This window comes from Vigna umbellata, chromosome 1, assembly GCF_029865625.1.
Source record: "Vigna umbellata cultivar VRB3 chromosome 1, Vumbellata_1.0, whole genome shotgun sequence".
NCBI classification, from domain to species: domain Eukaryota; kingdom Viridiplantae; phylum Streptophyta; class Magnoliopsida; order Fabales; family Fabaceae; genus Vigna; species Vigna umbellata.
Window position 1 is genome coordinate 24,558,422 of NC_142165.1, and position 17,430 is coordinate 24,575,851.

The window sequence follows — 17,430 nt, forward strand, 5'->3', positions numbered from 1 at the left end:
TCTAGAATTAGGATAGTTTTAGGTTTTCTATTAATTCTTTAGTTTTATAGAATTTTAGTTAAAAATAGGTTTTTTAGGTGAAATTTTTAGTTTTTGTTAATTAGTAGGAAAATAATATTTTTTTTAGAAAATCTTTAATAAAAATCTTTCTTTTTAATTGTTGGATTTCCTTTTCTTTAATTTGGTATTGATTCTTTTTTCTTTGATGTAGATATAAATTGGGCTGCTGTAAGAGAGATTTTGAGCCCATCTGAATTAGACTGAGCATGTGGGAAGCTGCTGCCACCAAAGAAATTGAGCTGAAGTGGGCCGCTGAAGGCTGTTGGCTAATTAATTGGGCTGGCCTGCTACACTGCTGCTACCCCACACTTGGGATATGCCGCTGATTGGCTGAATTGGGCCGCTGGTGCACTAAGCAATAGGGCCACTGCAAATGGATGATTAAATATGAAGCTTTGGGCAGTTGGTGCAAGCTTGATTGAACTTGGGCTGCATTTAGTAGGACGACACCGTTTTGGAAGAGTGGCAGCAGTTGCAGCTTTTGGGGGTCTTGGTTCGCACATTTCATTTGAAGAAAATACTCTCTCAATCACTTTTCATGTTAGGAAGGGCAACCCACAAGCTAGGGCTTGGGAAGAGCTGAAGAGAGGAGCGCATCTTGCCCGAAGAGAATGACCTAGACCAAATAAGAAGCTCGCGACCCTAACCATAACTGACCGGAGAACATGACTAGAACTGACCGGTGAGAAAGAGATTGAGGTTGATCGGAGGGCTTGGAAAGAAAGATGAAGAGGGTCGTCCGATTGAGAAGAGGAAGCGTCGAAGAGAAGATTAATGAGTCGTCAAGGTTTCCTTTTTTTCTTTTCTTTTTCTTTTACTTTTCTTCTTCGACCCTATATAAAGGGTTTCTTCCATGTAGACTACACACTTTCAGATACTCTGCAACTCTATAGTTTTACATTTTTTTAGCTTAAGGTTTTACTCGCTTTTGTAGAGTAAGGATTTTGTTACTGGATTTCGCGAAGGAATTCACGAGAGTGACATAAGTGAGTTCTGGTATGATTGTAATATAGCTTTTGGATTTTAATAAAGTGTTGCTTTCGATTCATTGTTTCAATTTCTACTTTCGTGATTTTCAATCTTGTTCTTATTCAATTCATGATTTTTGTAATTGTTTTGTTTTGATGTGAAAACGAATTGGACTCTGAATCTCTGCATCTTTACAATTCCCTTCGAAATTAAATTACTCAACAGTGAGAATTCATTTTCGAGATGTCTTCTCGATTCAAAGATGAGTCCAATGCATAAAGACTCGTTCGGATTTATGTTTCTATTCTTTTCTTTCTATTTTCCAGTATGAGTGATTTCAATTTTGTAATTGGACTGTGTTTGAGAATTTTGAAGGAAAACATCCAAATTCCTACATCTGTTTTGGATGTAATAGGACCCCGAGGTGGGCCTAGATTTTCAAGAGGTCTTCTTGAGAGATGTTAAGCTTCATAATTGTCGGACTAGATTCAATTTCAATCTTGAATTTCTTGCTTTTGTGAAAGTGTGCATTGGTTGAATAATTGAGTGAGAATTTCCATTTTAAGTTCTGAAATATGAACTAAAAAGACCCCAAGGAGGGCTTAAATTTTTCAAAATGTGCTTCTGAAGAGGAATTGAGACTCTTTCATTCAATCTATTGCAAATTGCCTCTATTCTTTGCTTTTGCCTAATATCTTTAGTTTGCTTCCTTGTTTTTAATATTTCTGTAGAATTGTTTTAGTGCTTGTTAAATTTCTTCATCATTGATTACTTTCTAGATTAGAATAGCCACTTTATCCTTGCATTTCATATAGATTCACATTCATTTAACTTTTAGGATTTGTTTAGCTTTTAATTTCCAGTTTGCGTTGCTTGTTTACAATTCTAGTTTTAGGTCATTTTAGTTGCATTTAATTCTCATATTTGCTTAAGTTCTGTTTCAGTTTTAGGTAGTTTAGAGTTTCTTTTTTTCAATTTCCTTTTCCTTTTAAACAGTTTATAGATTTTATATTTTTTCTTTTATTTTAGTTTCATTCATTTTAAATGTCCCCACCCATTTAGTTGTTTAATAGTAAATAATTAGTAAATAAATACAACACTTAACTCTACATTTTAAAACTTAATTTTGTTGAGTCCTATGATTGATATTTTGGTCATCCTTATGTTACATTAGTGGGGACCAAACTTTGTTCTACCTTAGAGACTAAAAGGCATATTAACAGGAATATGCGTAAAAAAATAAGCTAAAAAATAAAACTTTAGCATCACCTTTCATACATGACTCTATCCCTTCTTAAATGTGATTGGTCCAACTTCTGTGATTACTCTCTTGACTAAGAGATCTCCTTCATCCATATTGATTTTTTTATCCGCATATATCTTCTTCATCAAATTTTTACCTTTTATTCTTCATCCGCATTATTTTCCTCATTTCCTTTGTTCATAATTATTCTTTTCATTTTATTCATTTATGTCACGTCTCATTATGAGTCACCAGGTTGCTTCCATTAATGCACCCACGTCACATGTGCAGTGCCATTAATATGCACTCATCTCCTCTGACGCACGTCTGCCAGATGTCCAGTTAGAATGTTCTGAATTTGATAGTGGAAGTCAGGTGTCAGCGCAAGAGAGAACGTCCGTTTGACTTGGGAAGGGAATTGAATTTTTCTGAAACACCCCTTCCCATTCTCTACAACGCACCTTCTTCCCTTCCAAACTCAGATTTCAACTTTCTCCTCCTTCTCTCTAAAACCATTCTCCTTCTCTCTTCTGCAACTTACCATTTCCTACTCCGACCAACATTCAGGCACCGTGGAAGCAGTCCCGGAGTCATAAGCTACGATTTGAACCGAACGGTTTTGGATTCTGAAACGGCTTGAAGAGTTTTGGGTTAAGCGTTAAGGGTAGAGGAGAGTTTTACTGAAAACTGATTTTCTGTCTGAAGAGCGTACGCACACTTCTAATCCGGGTAAGGGAAGCTTATTAAATTTAATTCTTGTGATTTTACTGTACTGCATGTGCGTTATGGATGTTGTATGAAGTATGATTGATGATATTGGATTTTTAGTGTATGAATATAATCTATGGTTTTTGACTTGTGTATATGATATGATGATGAGATAATACATGAGAAGTATGGATTGTACTATGATATGAGTAATTAAATGTATGAAAGTTTATACTGAAAAATGAGTTACTGTAAGTGAGAATTTGGACATACGATTTATATGATAATGAACGTTCGTTATCGAATGGTCTTTGACCGTTCGGTATTCTTAGTAATTCCCTTGAAAATGAATCCTTTCATCTGGAAAGAATTTGTGAGGTCGAACGCCCTCTTATACATAACTTTACGTTTGAGCGTTCGGCCAAACGTAGACATCAGGAGTGTTGTGTGAGGAATTGAGAAGCTTGAAAATCTACCTTCGGACACTTAGTCAAATTGTTAAAACATAGACTTTAAGTATCTCATCTTATATAAATCCCAATTTTTATGATTTTGAATCAGCGAATGGTCTCGACCCAAAAGCATACGTCCTAAGTGACGCTCGGTCTTATACCGAACGCTCGTCCCAGAGCGTACGTTATAAGTAGCGCTCGGTCCTATACCGAACGCTCGTTCTTTCCGTAATTTTCCAACGAACATAAATAGCGTTCGTCCTAATTTTCATAGCGTTCGTCCGAAAAATTAAATAGCGTTCGTTCTAAAATTTCAGTAAATTCGAGTACCGCGTTCGGTCATTTACTGGCAGTCAGTTATTCTAACTAAATTGTACTTAGTACATTTAGTACTCGTCTTCTGTATCTTCATTCAGTTGAATTGACTCCGAAACCTTGGCAAGTGAATTATTCTAAGTATAAGTTGAATTGTTCTAGAGTCAGTTCATTTAACTGATTCAAATTGTAATAGCGTTCGTCATGTAAAAAGTGTCAGCTTTACCCCTTCGGAAAAGAAGATCTTTCGGTCTCGCTCTTGACGTTCGTCCTCGTTATGAAGAGGATTGAACGCTCGTCTTTTTATGGAAGTGGAACAAAGAATGAAAATGTTAATAAGAGGAAATATTATGATATGCGAACAGTTTAAGAACTGAAATTATGATTGTGGATTTTGAACGAGCGTTCCAGGGAGGAACGACTCTTGAATGGAAATTGAGATTTGTAAAGTATGAACGTGGTAAGCTTAGATGGTGGTTCATCCTGATATTCCGTGAGTGCTCGTTCTCAAGTAGAGAGGAGTATGTCATGTGTGGGAATGGCAGGAGGTCTTAGTCCATAACTGTAACTTGGACAGAACGGACTAACCTCAGGTGGTGACTGATGAGCATTCCAGTTATTCCACCTGTGTGCACGGACGCCTTAGCTACACAGGATTCATACAGTCCGGACAGTCAGTCTAGTACCAGGAAATTGATTGAGTTAATGGATGAATTGAATGTATGTGTTGTGAATTATTTGATGTATTTGATATGTATGAAATGTATGTTTTGCTTGAATTAAATCCGATAAGCTTACCCTTGCATTTTCCTTTGTGTTGTCTGTATCTGTACGTCCGTCTTGTCCTTGCAATGATCATCCGTGTGGATGTGAGCAGAGGGAGATGCATCGCTGGAGGAAACACTTGAAGAAGGATTCATTGCTGAAGAGAATCTTGTAGAGGTTGAAGTGAAGGCCGAACAGTCGGACGTTCGGTGATCTGTTAGCTTAGTTAGGTTAGCGGGCCGCTTTAGAACGAGCGCTCTTTTACTGTTTGTTGAATATTGGGACGTTCGGTAATTGCTTTGTAAACTGTTCGTCCTTATTATTACTGAATGCTCGACAATTTATATGTATATATGTAGGCCGTTCGGCCACTTGTGAATTTTATTCCTTTTATTTTAAAACTGTTTTGTCATATTAATATATGTTAATATTCTATTATATAGTTAATGACTGTATAATTTTGGGACGTTACAATTTACATTAATCTCCAGTTCATTATAATTATTTATTTTACATTATTATTTATAATATTATTTAAATAGTGAAGTATTGTACACTTTTTAAAAGTTATTGTTACTAGCGTCGGAGAAACCAACACATATTAAACAATTGCTTTAATTAAAATCTAATTTAAAAATTAATAATAAATCCACGCTAACGAATTAATATATATGATTTTAATGTTACATACACATACATTCCAAATGGACACTAATATTTATTTCGGATATCTTTACATTTTAGCATCGAATTTGATGGACAATAAATAATAATTTTCTTGTAGTGTTATTTCCTTTATTTATTGATGAGAAGTCTAATCCTATAATGTATATATATAAGTATAATAGTAATAATATTAATATTAATAATATTGTGAAGAACTATTTAAATTAGGAAAACGATAATAAAGAGGTAAGTAATTCGTTCAAATTTGTATTTTAAATTTACCCTTATTTATTAAATTCTTCGCCTTACTATAAAATTCAGCAACATGTTATTTATGCTATCACATCATCTTTCACATCAACATTATTTGTTACTTTGATTACAGATCTAGAAAAGAAAATTTTGATTTATTTATTTATTTGATGCTTTATGTAGTATTAATTAAACTGAACTTTAAATTTCCTATACAAGTATATAGTTAAATAACATATTTCCTATATAAAGTTCATATAATTAATATAAAATATATTTATTGATTAAAATAAATGAAGACTCGTGTACGTTTATTCATTGAATATATAAAGATCATTAAAGGCAAGTATTAATTATAAAAAAAGGTTAAATGGTTGGAAATAAACTACCAATTTACTACTTACATCATTAATTCAATCAGTCATTGATATTATAATAAAAATTAAATTCATCCTTAATAAAGATAAAAATACAATATTATTCTTAAAATCATAAATTTTTGCATCAACTAGTCATTTAAATTGTAATAATAAAATAAATTTGACCCAAATGATAAATTTATGAATCAATTAGTCATTTGTATTTTCACTTAGTTTTTCACAGCGAAGTGTGCTATTTATTTATTTATTTTATTCAATTTGACGTTGTTGATTAATAAATCTTTTTTTTGTGTTTCTTTTTTATTTTTCTTATTTCTCTTCTTATATTATAATTGTTTTTGTTTATTTCTTTCTCAATTGTTATCGTTGTAAGAATTATTTATAAATCATATTTTTTATATAAATTGTGATCTTAAACTGATATGAAAAATAACATTTTCTATATAATTTTACAATTGGTATAAAAAATTGAAACTTTTTATATCGATTTAAAAATCATATAAATTTTTTTATAAACCAATATAAAAGAATTTTCCTACTTTTAAGGTCCATGCCATTATTTTATTTATTAAAGGATCAATTAGATTCTCAATATGATTGTAACTAAATTGAAGGACATGCAATTGAAGTATTGTTTTATCATTTTAAAATTTTTAAGGACTAATTTGATAAATTATTACCATTTTCATGAGCTAAATTGATAGTTTGCTCAACAATTATAACGAAAATTCAACAATAAGTTAATGTTAAAAAAAACGTATCTCTTTTATACGTTAGAAATATTTAAAATTTTCAAATGATATATTCCTAGTTTATCCATTGGGTAGTGTATTTTTGTTAGTAATGATTTTTTTCCTAATGTGGAAAGTAAGACTAATTAATATCCACAACATATTCTATCTTTAATGTATGAACATATAGAGTGTCTAAGTATACATCAATTTATTTTTATCAGTATGTAGTGGTGTAACAACTATTTACATTACCAAATTCACAACTAGTATTAAATTAGTGAATATCTTGAATAGGTATGCAATTTAATCATTAATTGAATTTAATGAATATTATTTTAAATTAAGTAATCAAATTAATTGTCGATTCCCAGACACACTTTTTTCCTTCTAGTTTAACTCAAGAGAGCATAGCAAGAAAATAAAACTTTTTTTTTTGTTTGATTTAGTTTCCCAAAAACTTAAACCATATATTATTGTTCTGTCAAAGGTAAAATATGTTTTTCTTTCCTAAATTATTATAAAATAATGTGTTTCATCTATACACTTTATAAAATTTTTGTAAACTCGGTTTCTTACATGAAAAACACTCACATGCCGTTTAATGAAAAAGGTGTTTATATAATTTTTATAAAACTCAGAATCTAAATAATTTATTATTTATTTTAGAAACATATTTTTTATAATAGTTTGAAGAAGAAAAAATATTTAACTCAATATAAAAATTTCCTATTAGACAATAAAGTTATTACAGTTCTTATGGCAATTGTAAAGAATTTGAATAATAACTAAACATGTTCTACAAATATTTTTGCAAGTAATCTTATTTTAACATAATAATTAATATCCTTTCTATTTTTCCTCTTTTATTTTTGTTCATATTTATCAATAAATGAATAAAAGCAAGAGGATAAGTCTCTTTTTTCCCAGAAATAGTAAAAGAAAAACACAGAAAAATTGAATATTTTGTTTTTATGAGGTAAGAAGTTAAGTATTAAATAGTGAGCAACAACCCTAAAAAACGTGACCATCTTTGTGCCCTTTTTCATCACTCTGAACTTTAGGGTTTCTCTCTGCAGTTCCTGATTTTCAAGAATTGAATCCATGGCCATGGACAATTCTCCTTCAGCTGCTGAAAACATGCCCAATTATCGTGTTAATCACTGGAGGCAAGATGAGGATCAAAAGCTAACCCAACTTGTTCAAGAACATGGTCCCCAAGACTGGAATGCAATTGCTCAACATATACAAGGACGAACTGGTAAATCTATCAATTAATTAATTAGAGTTGTAATTAAGATCGTTAATTACATATATGTCCCCTTAAAAATATAATTGGATTAGGTTATTGGAATATATATGCAGTTCATATGTCCCTATTTTTTTTAGCATTGCTGCATGTCTAGAACTAAAAATTGAGTACCCCATCACGTTATTTGTTACGAAAATCTAGTGGAATAAAAATTAGAATATAATTTAGCTTTCGACGGAGAAAAAAATGAGATTTTTTTGAAAAAAAATTATAAATCTTAACTAAACAATTATACAAGAGTGATAAAGATTGGTTTGTGGATCATATGGTTGGAATCATGTTCTTATCTTTCGTGTTCTTACAAGGTTTTCAATATTTTAATTGGTTGAATAAAATGATTATATTTTAATGAATTAATTAATCAATTAATTAATCAATTAATTAATTGTATTTGATATTTTCTTACGTGCGTGCGCAGGGAGAGAAAGAAAAAATCGATATTCACGAGTTGATAAAATACATTAGCTTCCATTAATACAAGAAAATGTTTTTTTTAACAATTCTTTTTTTATAATTTTTTTATAAATACTTATGCGGTAGTTTTTATTGTTCTTTTTAAATATATGGACCAACAAAATAATGATACATAATTTATTATCAAAAAATTATTAAAAAATTTTAACTAATCTAATATAACCTGTGTTAAACTGAAATTAATATTAAAATGCTATATAATATATAATCATGAGAAATTATTTTATTATGATATACTAAATAACAAGTACGGAAGATAAATATTCAGAACATTTTTGTTTTTGTTTTTTGTAAAATAAGAATAAATCACAACTAAATATATATACAGAGTGGTAAGGATAGATTTTATTCACATCAACCATAAACATCTTATGTACATATGTTCATTGGAATCAAGTTCTGATTTATTTATTGCACAAAATTCATATCAGGTTTAACAAATTTAATCATATTTGATATTTCTTTTGTCACATACCAGCAGATAAACTTCGAGAGAAAATTATAAACAGAAATTAAATATTGTATAAAATTCTTCTGATGCAGATACGGGTATCACTCTATTATAGTATATATTTATAGTTTAGTAAATTTTGTAATGTATTTTGAAAAGTGGTTTTGATTATTGTTCAGGGAAAAGTTGCAGATTAAGGTGGCGCAATCATCTTGATCCTGGTGTTAACAGAAACTCTTTCACGAAAGAAGAAGAAGAGAGGCTAATTGCAGCTCGAGAGGTTTATGGAGCAAAATGGGCAACCATAGCCAAACTGTTCGAGGGGAGAACCGACAATGCCTTGAAAAACCATTGGCACGTTTTGATCGCACGAAAGCGAAAGGAAGGCAACAATGGAAGTTTGCAAGAGCTGATGAACGGTTCAAGTTCTTCCTCTTCTCACGATGACGCATTGTTTGACATGATGAACTTCAACGCTACACAAAGGGCACTTGCACCGGTGTGTCCCAGTGATTCGTTGAGCCCTATGAACTTTGGATCTGTGCCATCCTTCTCCGACTCTTTTCCTGGGAAGGAAGAGAGTGATCCTTTTGGGCTGTTGAATCCTGCTGCTACTTCTGGCGGAATGATGAAAAAGGGCTTGTTTCATAGCTCATCATCGGCATTCACTAAATTTAAGGGTTCTTCTTCCTCGGACAGAAATGAACCACATGACGCTGGATTCAAGGATGGTACTTTCTATGATTTTCTTGGTGTCGGTGCTGATGATGAGTGAAAGTGTTTTTAATATTAAACTTTACTATGTTACTGGACTCTCTTTTTTCTGTCTCCTTTTCAAAACATTGCTCTAACTAAACTTTTAAGTAGTGATTACAGTTACGCAGATTGTAATCACAATATGATTATTAAATTGAGACTTCTAAAATTATGATATACTGTGATCAAACCTGGATGTGATACACTATATGTAGGGTTTTAAGGTAGTGAAATATACATCTTTTTATTGAAATTTCAGAATTTTTAATAAAAAGATGTATCAGATGCTTCCATTTATAAAATCATATATATATATATATATATATATATATATATATATATATATATATATATATATATATATATATATATATATTAGGATTATCAATAATATATGAGTGAAAAAGTGATAATGTTACTGGTTAATTTTCGTCTTCTTGGTATGTATTGTTAACACAGTGATATGTGAGTTTAACAATATAAAAGATTGAACCACTTTTTACCAAAAACCTTAAAGTAATGGATATTTTATCTTTATATAGTGTTTTACTTTCTCATTTTTATTCAATGTGGGACTTATACTCACACTTGAATTCCCAACAATTTTCTCTCAAGGGTAAGTCCCTTTTACATAGGTACATTTTTACTCCAGCGAAAGCATTTCCAACCAACTACAACCACAAGTAACATTTTCCAAGCGCCGTTCTTGAATTTTACCAAGAAGACTTTCTATATATAATGCTCTACTTTCTTATTTTTATCTAATGTAAAACTTAGACTCACGTTTGGATTTCTAACGTCTATCCACTAGGAGAGAAATTTTCTATTGCATATTAACTAGTTAAGCAATTGCAACATTGCTTTTCTTTAAGTGAATTTTGTTGAAACATTTTTAGAGGAATAAAATAGGAAGATGTATTATATGTATTGTATAAGTTGTTCATACAGAATGTTTGATAACACTTTTAATATAAAATTATAAATTTTAATATTTATGTCTTGTTTGTTTTATGTTACTTAACTTTTTCGTTTCTTTAATCTGTAGTTAGATTGCTAACAAATATTTGAGAACTATTCTGGTTTATTTGGTGAATTTATGATATTAAATTATTGAAGGAAAAGTGAAAATGAAAAGTTAATGTAAGAAAACGTGTGAGAGCATATTAAATTTGTTATCTTTATATGCTATCAAATATACTTTTATGAGATTTGTTAACATATGTTTACTTATTTTTTTAGTTGAAATAGATTGACAACCATACCTTAAATTATCTTAAGTTACATACTTCAACTAATAGATGTATCTTAACAAATAGTTTGATGTTTAATTATATCCTTTTCCTTTTCTGAAGAAATATATTAAGAAGTTATAAATGCAATTTTCTTATAATGCATCGATAAGGATAACTTAGGTTTAATGTCTCAATAGATCCTTATTTTCACCTAAAATTTTAAATAGGTCTCTTTCTTTGTCGACATCTCAATTGAGTGCTTATTTTTGTAAAATTGAATCAAATAGGTCATTTCCGTCAAATTGAAAAAATTTAGAAATATAATTTCATAACCAAATTGAATAAGTTTTATTACTTATCAATTAACAATTAAATTTTTTAAAGAAGTGTTAATTATTAGTTATTTATTGCTTTTAAAAATCACAAAACATTTTAATATGTTTTCAGTTAATTACAGTTTTAGCTCTTCTACATAATCAATATGCCATTAGCTCATGTATATTTTGTGCTTAAATTGAAATCATTATCTTCCTTTTTCTTCCCTAAAAGCTATGCAGAGTTAAACGATTAAATTGTGTCAAACTCTCGAATCAAAATCGATCAATTATAACATTTTCAAATAGGAAAACGTTAAATTTTTTATTATCTTTTTTTGAAAAATTTACTTTAGTTTTTTTATAAAGTTTCCTAGTTAAGTTTATCATTATTATCATATTTTTTCTTTATAAAACATTTTCAAATTCATCATAAGTTTCAAATATAGAGTGCGGAAAATGGTTGCCTTAAAGCAGCAGACGACGCAACTAAGCAGCCTCCACACTCAACATCTTTTTGATTCCAGCAAACCCTAAATGATCGTCATGTATGTCGTATGGTAAGTTTAAACATTTAATAAAACTCCTATCTCTTTCTTCTCATGTTTTATCAAGTTATGCCAGACCTATGGTTTGCCAAACTATAGTCGACCCTAAAATCAAGGGTTATAGGTCCAAAACCTTTTTTCCGATAAAGACCATTATCAACAAACCCTTAGCCACCAACTTCACTTCTTTTTTTAATTAGCATTAACAAATAAATTAGTAAAAAGGATACTTGTTATACAAAGTCAATTATATATATACATAGATGATATACTATCCTTATATACATAGATGATATACTATCCTTATAAGATTTCAAATATTTTGTTATCTAAAAGTATGTATTTTTTAAAATATGGATATTTTTGTATATAGTATATGTTGTGCATTATTTCTCATGTTATTAGTGCAATAGTTTTCTATACAATGAATTATTATGTTGGTTATAATCTATCCTCTCTAAACAGTAACAAAATTGTAAATATGGTAAGTATGAATTATCATTAGAATGAACATAAAAAATGGATGTGATGACCATTTCATAATAAACACTAGTGCAGTCAAGGGAAACAACAACGGTTATTTTTATCCATATATAGCGGTTCCGCAATCGAGGTATATACTGGCGAGGTAAAAAGTCTACCTTTTTTTTCCCTCAGTTCTGAACCGAAGCAAAAAAGTGTATGCTTTTGCCTCGATTGAAATACAACCGAGGTAGTAGAGGGATCTTATGCCTCAGTTTGTAGTTGAACCGAGATAGTAGAAGAGTTTATTTATTTTTTTTCCTCAACCTTTCTACAACAAAGGCTACAATAGAGGGGGTTTAAGTTTTTATTCCTCAATCAACAATCATTTGGGAAAAGCTCCAAAGCATTGAAACCAAAAGTTGTAAACAAGAAATGATGAGTTACTTTTGAAGTATACTAATTTCATTCACAAAATATACAAGTGTGAAGTGATGTGAATATCATCATCAAATAGAATGATGAGGCTAAGAGCAACACCTATTGAGGAGTCTGAGCAGTGCATTTGCTTTTCTTCTAGCTATCAAAGATCCATCGAAAGTCAGGCTTTAAAGAGAAGGAATACTTCTTGGATTTGCCAAGAGTCTTCTTGCTACCGCTTCTCCCTCTTCTTTGCATAATCCAAGCAAAGGTTATTGAATTTTTCTTCCCTTTCACTAAACAAAATCTCAGAAGATCAATAAGAAGTGACACCAATGCTTTACTATTTCTTATCTCTTCCAATCCCTCAAAGCACCAGTGCATCATCTGTAATGCCAGCCTTGTCATCCATGAGCAATTCTACCAGCACAACAACTACACCAGCCTTAACAGCACTAACTTTGATAGGATTGTACAACTACAAAGGCTTTTGTAACACAAAATCAAAGTACCTTTTTAGTTTGGTGTCATAAGTAGCTCCAAGCTTCCAATTAGAAGGGATAGGGATGTTTGGCGCAATCCAATTAACGCCAACCTGAAACCTCAGCAAGATTGAACCTCTCGGTGGATTGGCAAAGTCAAACACTACCCCATACACTTCTTCCCTTCTTGAGCATTCCATCGAACAAGTTTTGCGCGAGGGTGCCCATCCCGCTAGAGGAGAACTAGATGAGGAGAAAGGGCAGCAGAGGGCGGTAAAGGAGTCTATCGCTAAAGTCAGTGGCGTCATCGGTGCTGCCGGGGGCCTTGACACAGACGTCCCAGAAGATCTTCTTGTGATCGGAGACGACCTGGAGGAAAAGAAAGGGGTAGTCGTAGCGGTAGCGGTAGGGGTTGCTGTTGGGGTGGAGCGGAGGTGGATGGGGGTGGTGTCGATGGCGCCGCACATGTTGGGGAGGGATATGAGTTTCTCGAAGGCCTGGGTGGTCTCGAGGAGGCGACGACGACTAACGTGTATTTTGATGAACTCGGGGTAGAACTTGGTATCGAGGAGGCGGGTGACCATGTTGGTGATTTTGGAGACGAGGTAGGGATCGAGGGAGTAGCGGGCGACGAGGGTTTTGGCAGAGAGGTCGTGGGTAAGGCGGGGAGGACCATGGTGTTGGTGCAGTAGGAGGATATGGAGAGATTGGAGAGGGTGATGTGGGACTTGAGCTTGTTGACGACGGTTGTGAAGACAAGGTAGGAGAGGCCGTAAAGGGAGCACCATTGGGTGTCGCGTGGTGTTGTTGGGGTTGTTGTTGTTGGTGGTGGTGACGGCGTTGGGGTTGGGAAGGGAGGAGGAGGGGCGTGTGGAAGAGATGTAGGAAAAGATGGAGGCGATGGTGAAGAAAAAGAAGGGGGCGATGGAGGAGGAAAGGAGGAGGAGGGGTTGGCAATGGTTGATGAGAGTGACTTAGAGAGGAGGGAGGTGGTTAGGTCGAGGGAATTGTGGAGGTGAAGCATATTTGACAGCAACGATTGATCCATCCTTTTTTCCTTTCACCTTCTTTCACCTCCTCTAATTCCTTGATTGGTTAGATAACCGAAGTAGAAGCTCTATATCAGAAAAATTGTCAAGTGAAAAGTCCTTTTTCAAATGGAAGCAGAGTTTTTTGCCTCGATTGTTCTCAGAATCGAGGCATTATCCCCTTTTAGACATCGGTTCCTAGACAACCGAGACATATACTTTCGCTAAAACTATAATAATACCACTATGATTTTATACGCTTCGGTTTCAGTAAAACTGAAGTGTATATAACACGTTAAAAAACCTTTTTGTTACTAGTGAAAGTAAAATATTTACTATGAAAATGTAAACCTCACATATGTGAATAAAGAGGAGAAGAAGAGAAGTAGGGGGATAACACAGGTGAGCATGAGATTGGGATAAAATATACTACTTATAATAAAATTAGGGTTTAATAAAAAATTTAAGAATGGAAAATTTGGAAATAAAATAAAGTTAAACTTTCTACGTCATTTTTAAAATAATCAATAAAAAGTGAAAAGAATTTTATATTTATGTCGGTTTTAAATCATCATAAAAAGTTTTTTCTAATTGACAAAACAAAATATTCATTGTTTGTTATCTATGTTTTGGAGTAATTATTACAACTTTCTCCTACTTATATGACAATATGTATTCAAATTTGTATATTTCTTTCACCGAATAAAGAGAACTTGTTTAAAGATTAATTAAGAAAAAAAAATTAACAGGCAAGTTGCTCTCTTAGATTAAAATACCAATATCAATTTTATAAAACAAATACAGTCTAAACACACACACACACATATATATATATATATATATATATATATATATATATATATATATATATATATAATATGTCCATAGATTGTCATATCCTTTCCTATGTTTCCCGTCAACTCAATGTTATGTTAAATTTCTAAAAAAAATTAGATAGTATGCTAGATCTTGGACAGATACACTCTTAAAAGTATATAAGAATGTATGCTAACCCAAAAATTTCCGCTTTATCCTTTTACCATTCATAAAATACAGTCATGTTCTTATATTCCCAAATATTTATCATCATTGTTATCCACGTAACCTTTCAAATCATGTCACTTATATTATTCAAACTTTGGCGTGTAAAATTGATAAAAAGAGGTTGTAATATTTTGTTGTGACGGGCTATTACATAATTTGTTTTGCTGCAACAGGGGATGCAAAACAAATGAGTTTGTCCTAATTCTTAAATGTTGAAAAGGGTGGTTCATATAGATGAATTCATTCCCTTTATTAAAATGGCATAATACCCAATTTTGTCCCCACTTTGGTTCGGAAATCTCAAGTTAGTCCCTTTATAGAAAAGTGAGTTTAATGGATCCTTACTTGTAATTAATTGACTCTAATGAGTCCCTTCCGTTAAATAGAAGGAAACGGAGTTAGTGGACTGATGATGTGGCAGTTGTCTTTGGTGAGGTGTCAATACGCAATTGTTTGCGTGCTTACGTGGTGTTAGGGTTCCCCATTTTCAAATTGGGTATTATGCGTATTAAAAATTGGGGATAAAGGATTTGGGGCTCATTTGTTCGAGACTAGGGCATGTCCGAGAAAGAAGACAGAGGCAGGCAGTGTTTCGAGATTACAAGTGATCGCGGGAACTCGTAAGAACTTTTAGACAAAGCATTTGTGAGTGGACGACCATTGGTGGGGTAAATAAGGAAAAGCGACTTTCGAAGGTGCGTTTATGGTAGGTTTTGTTCTGTGTTTCGTTGCTTTCGTTGTGGTCCCCCCAGAAGTTTTGATTTATTTTATGGTTTGTCTGTGTTGTGTGCCCCATTGTCAGTGCATTTGCTTTGTTTCTGTTGCGACGTTGTCGTTGTGGTCCCCCTTCACAGTGTGTGGTACTGTGTTGTGGCATTTGCTTTATTTAATGTCATAAATGTGGTTTTGTTTTGTTTGAGTTGTTTATGGTCTGTACAGTAGTATGTTTATGCTTTGTTTTTTGCTTAGATATCATTTGGGTTAAGGGTTAAGCATAGATTAACTAACTGTGACCAATTTTATATTAGATAATATGGCCAACTCACACATTGAAGTCGTGTTTCACCATGGGGGGAAATTTGAGAATAATGGGACATTTGGATATCACTATGGTGAAACCACAACTATAAAAATAGACCCTGATCGATGGAGTTATTTTGAAATATTAAGCATTGTAAAGGAGATGGGTTATAGGAATGTAAAGGACTTATGGTATTCATTGGGTCGTGGTCCTGTATTAGAAGATTGTTTGGAACCTTTATTAGATGACAAGGGTGCTTGTCATCTGATCAATATTGCTATGTTGAATGGTGAAGCTCACCTCTATGTTATACATAGGGTGTGTGAACCTGAGTATCTTCTGCAGTTGGAATGCATATCTGAACCCCAAATTGATAGACCTAGTGATGAAGGAGAACCTGAGGCAGTGGGTGAAGCAGAGGTTCAGACAATAGCACCTGAGGTAGAGGATGTTGGTGTGGAGGATGTTGGTGTGGAGGATGTTGGTGTGGAGGATGCAGTGGAGGATGTTGGTGTGGAGGCACAAGTTGAGGTAGAGGATGTTGGTGTGAAGGCACAGGTTGAGGTAGAGGATGTTGGTGTGGAGGCAGAGGTTGAAGTAGAGGGAAATGGTGTGAATGTAGACGTCCAGTCTGATGTGGAGGGGCAGGCAGAAGTAGAGGGTGAGGTAGAGGGTAATGGAGTAGAAACTGATGAGTATGATGTCCAAAGATTAAGAAAAGATTTGACAAGGAACTGCACCTGACAAAATACTGGATACCTAGGTATGTTGATTTCATTGATTTCACTGCACATTACCATTTCACTGATTTCTCTTTTAAACACTGATTTCTCTTTTAAAAATTTGCAGTTGGTCTGGAGAGAAAATTTTTGAGGTCAGACACATTTCAATGATGAGTGACAAGTATGTCGTTGACATTGATAAACTGGAATGCAGTTGCAGAAAGTGGACTTTAACAGCTATCCCATGTTGTCATGCACTAGCTGCCATGACATTTATCAACATCAATGGAGAAGACTACGTGCCACATTGGTTTACAAAGTCAACCTACCAAGAAACATACATTCCAATCATCTACCCTGTCAATGGTCCTCAGCTATGGGAAACAACTTCTCAGCCTGATGTGTTGCCTCCAACTAAAAGAGTCTTGCCTGGTAGACCAAAGAAGAAGAGAAGGCTAGAGGCTTGGGAGCTAAAGAAGGATGACACACAACTGAAGCAAAATGGAACTCGTAAGAGATGTTCCATATGTAGACAGGTTGGTCATAAAAGAAATACTTGTCCACAAGCTCCTCCAGCAAACCAAACTGAATATCAATCAAGTGAGCAACCTGCAACCCAAGCT

General features: G+C 32.9%; 1 protein-coding gene, 1 long non-coding RNA gene and 1 pseudogene across 5 annotated transcripts; 2 read left to right on the plus strand and 1 right to left on the minus strand.

Annotated features, from left to right (window-relative positions):
• The first annotated feature begins 285 nt into the window (after window positions 1-285).
• LOC148204977 (uncharacterized) lies at window positions 286-4,950 on the plus strand. 4 transcript variants are annotated; one of them, XR_015782785.1, is made up of 3 exons: window positions 509-1,056; window positions 2,840-3,001; window positions 4,625-4,950. It is a non-coding gene; the product is annotated as an uncharacterized LOC148204977 (long non-coding RNA). The 4 variants fall into 4 exon arrangements; XR_015782786.1 differs by having other exon boundaries at window positions 509-1,046; XR_015782788.1 differs by lacking the exon at window positions 2,840-3,001 and having other exon boundaries at window positions 286-1,056.
• A 2,692-nt stretch (window positions 4,951-7,642) lies between these two features.
• Window positions 7,643-9,595, plus strand: LOC124836524 (uncharacterized). The gene is made up of 2 exons (XM_047311694.2): window positions 7,643-7,802; window positions 8,958-9,595. Exons 1-2 carry the CDS (start codon window positions 7,646-7,648, stop codon window positions 9,551-9,553), a joined length of 753 nt encoding a protein of 250 aa, XP_047167650.2. The 5' UTR covers window positions 7,643-7,645; the 3' UTR covers window positions 9,554-9,595.
• Window positions 9,596-12,877: 3,282 nt separating this feature from the next.
• Window positions 12,878-14,040, minus strand: LOC124836523 (uncharacterized; annotated as a pseudogene).
• Window positions 14,041-17,430: the final 3,390 nt, after the last annotated feature.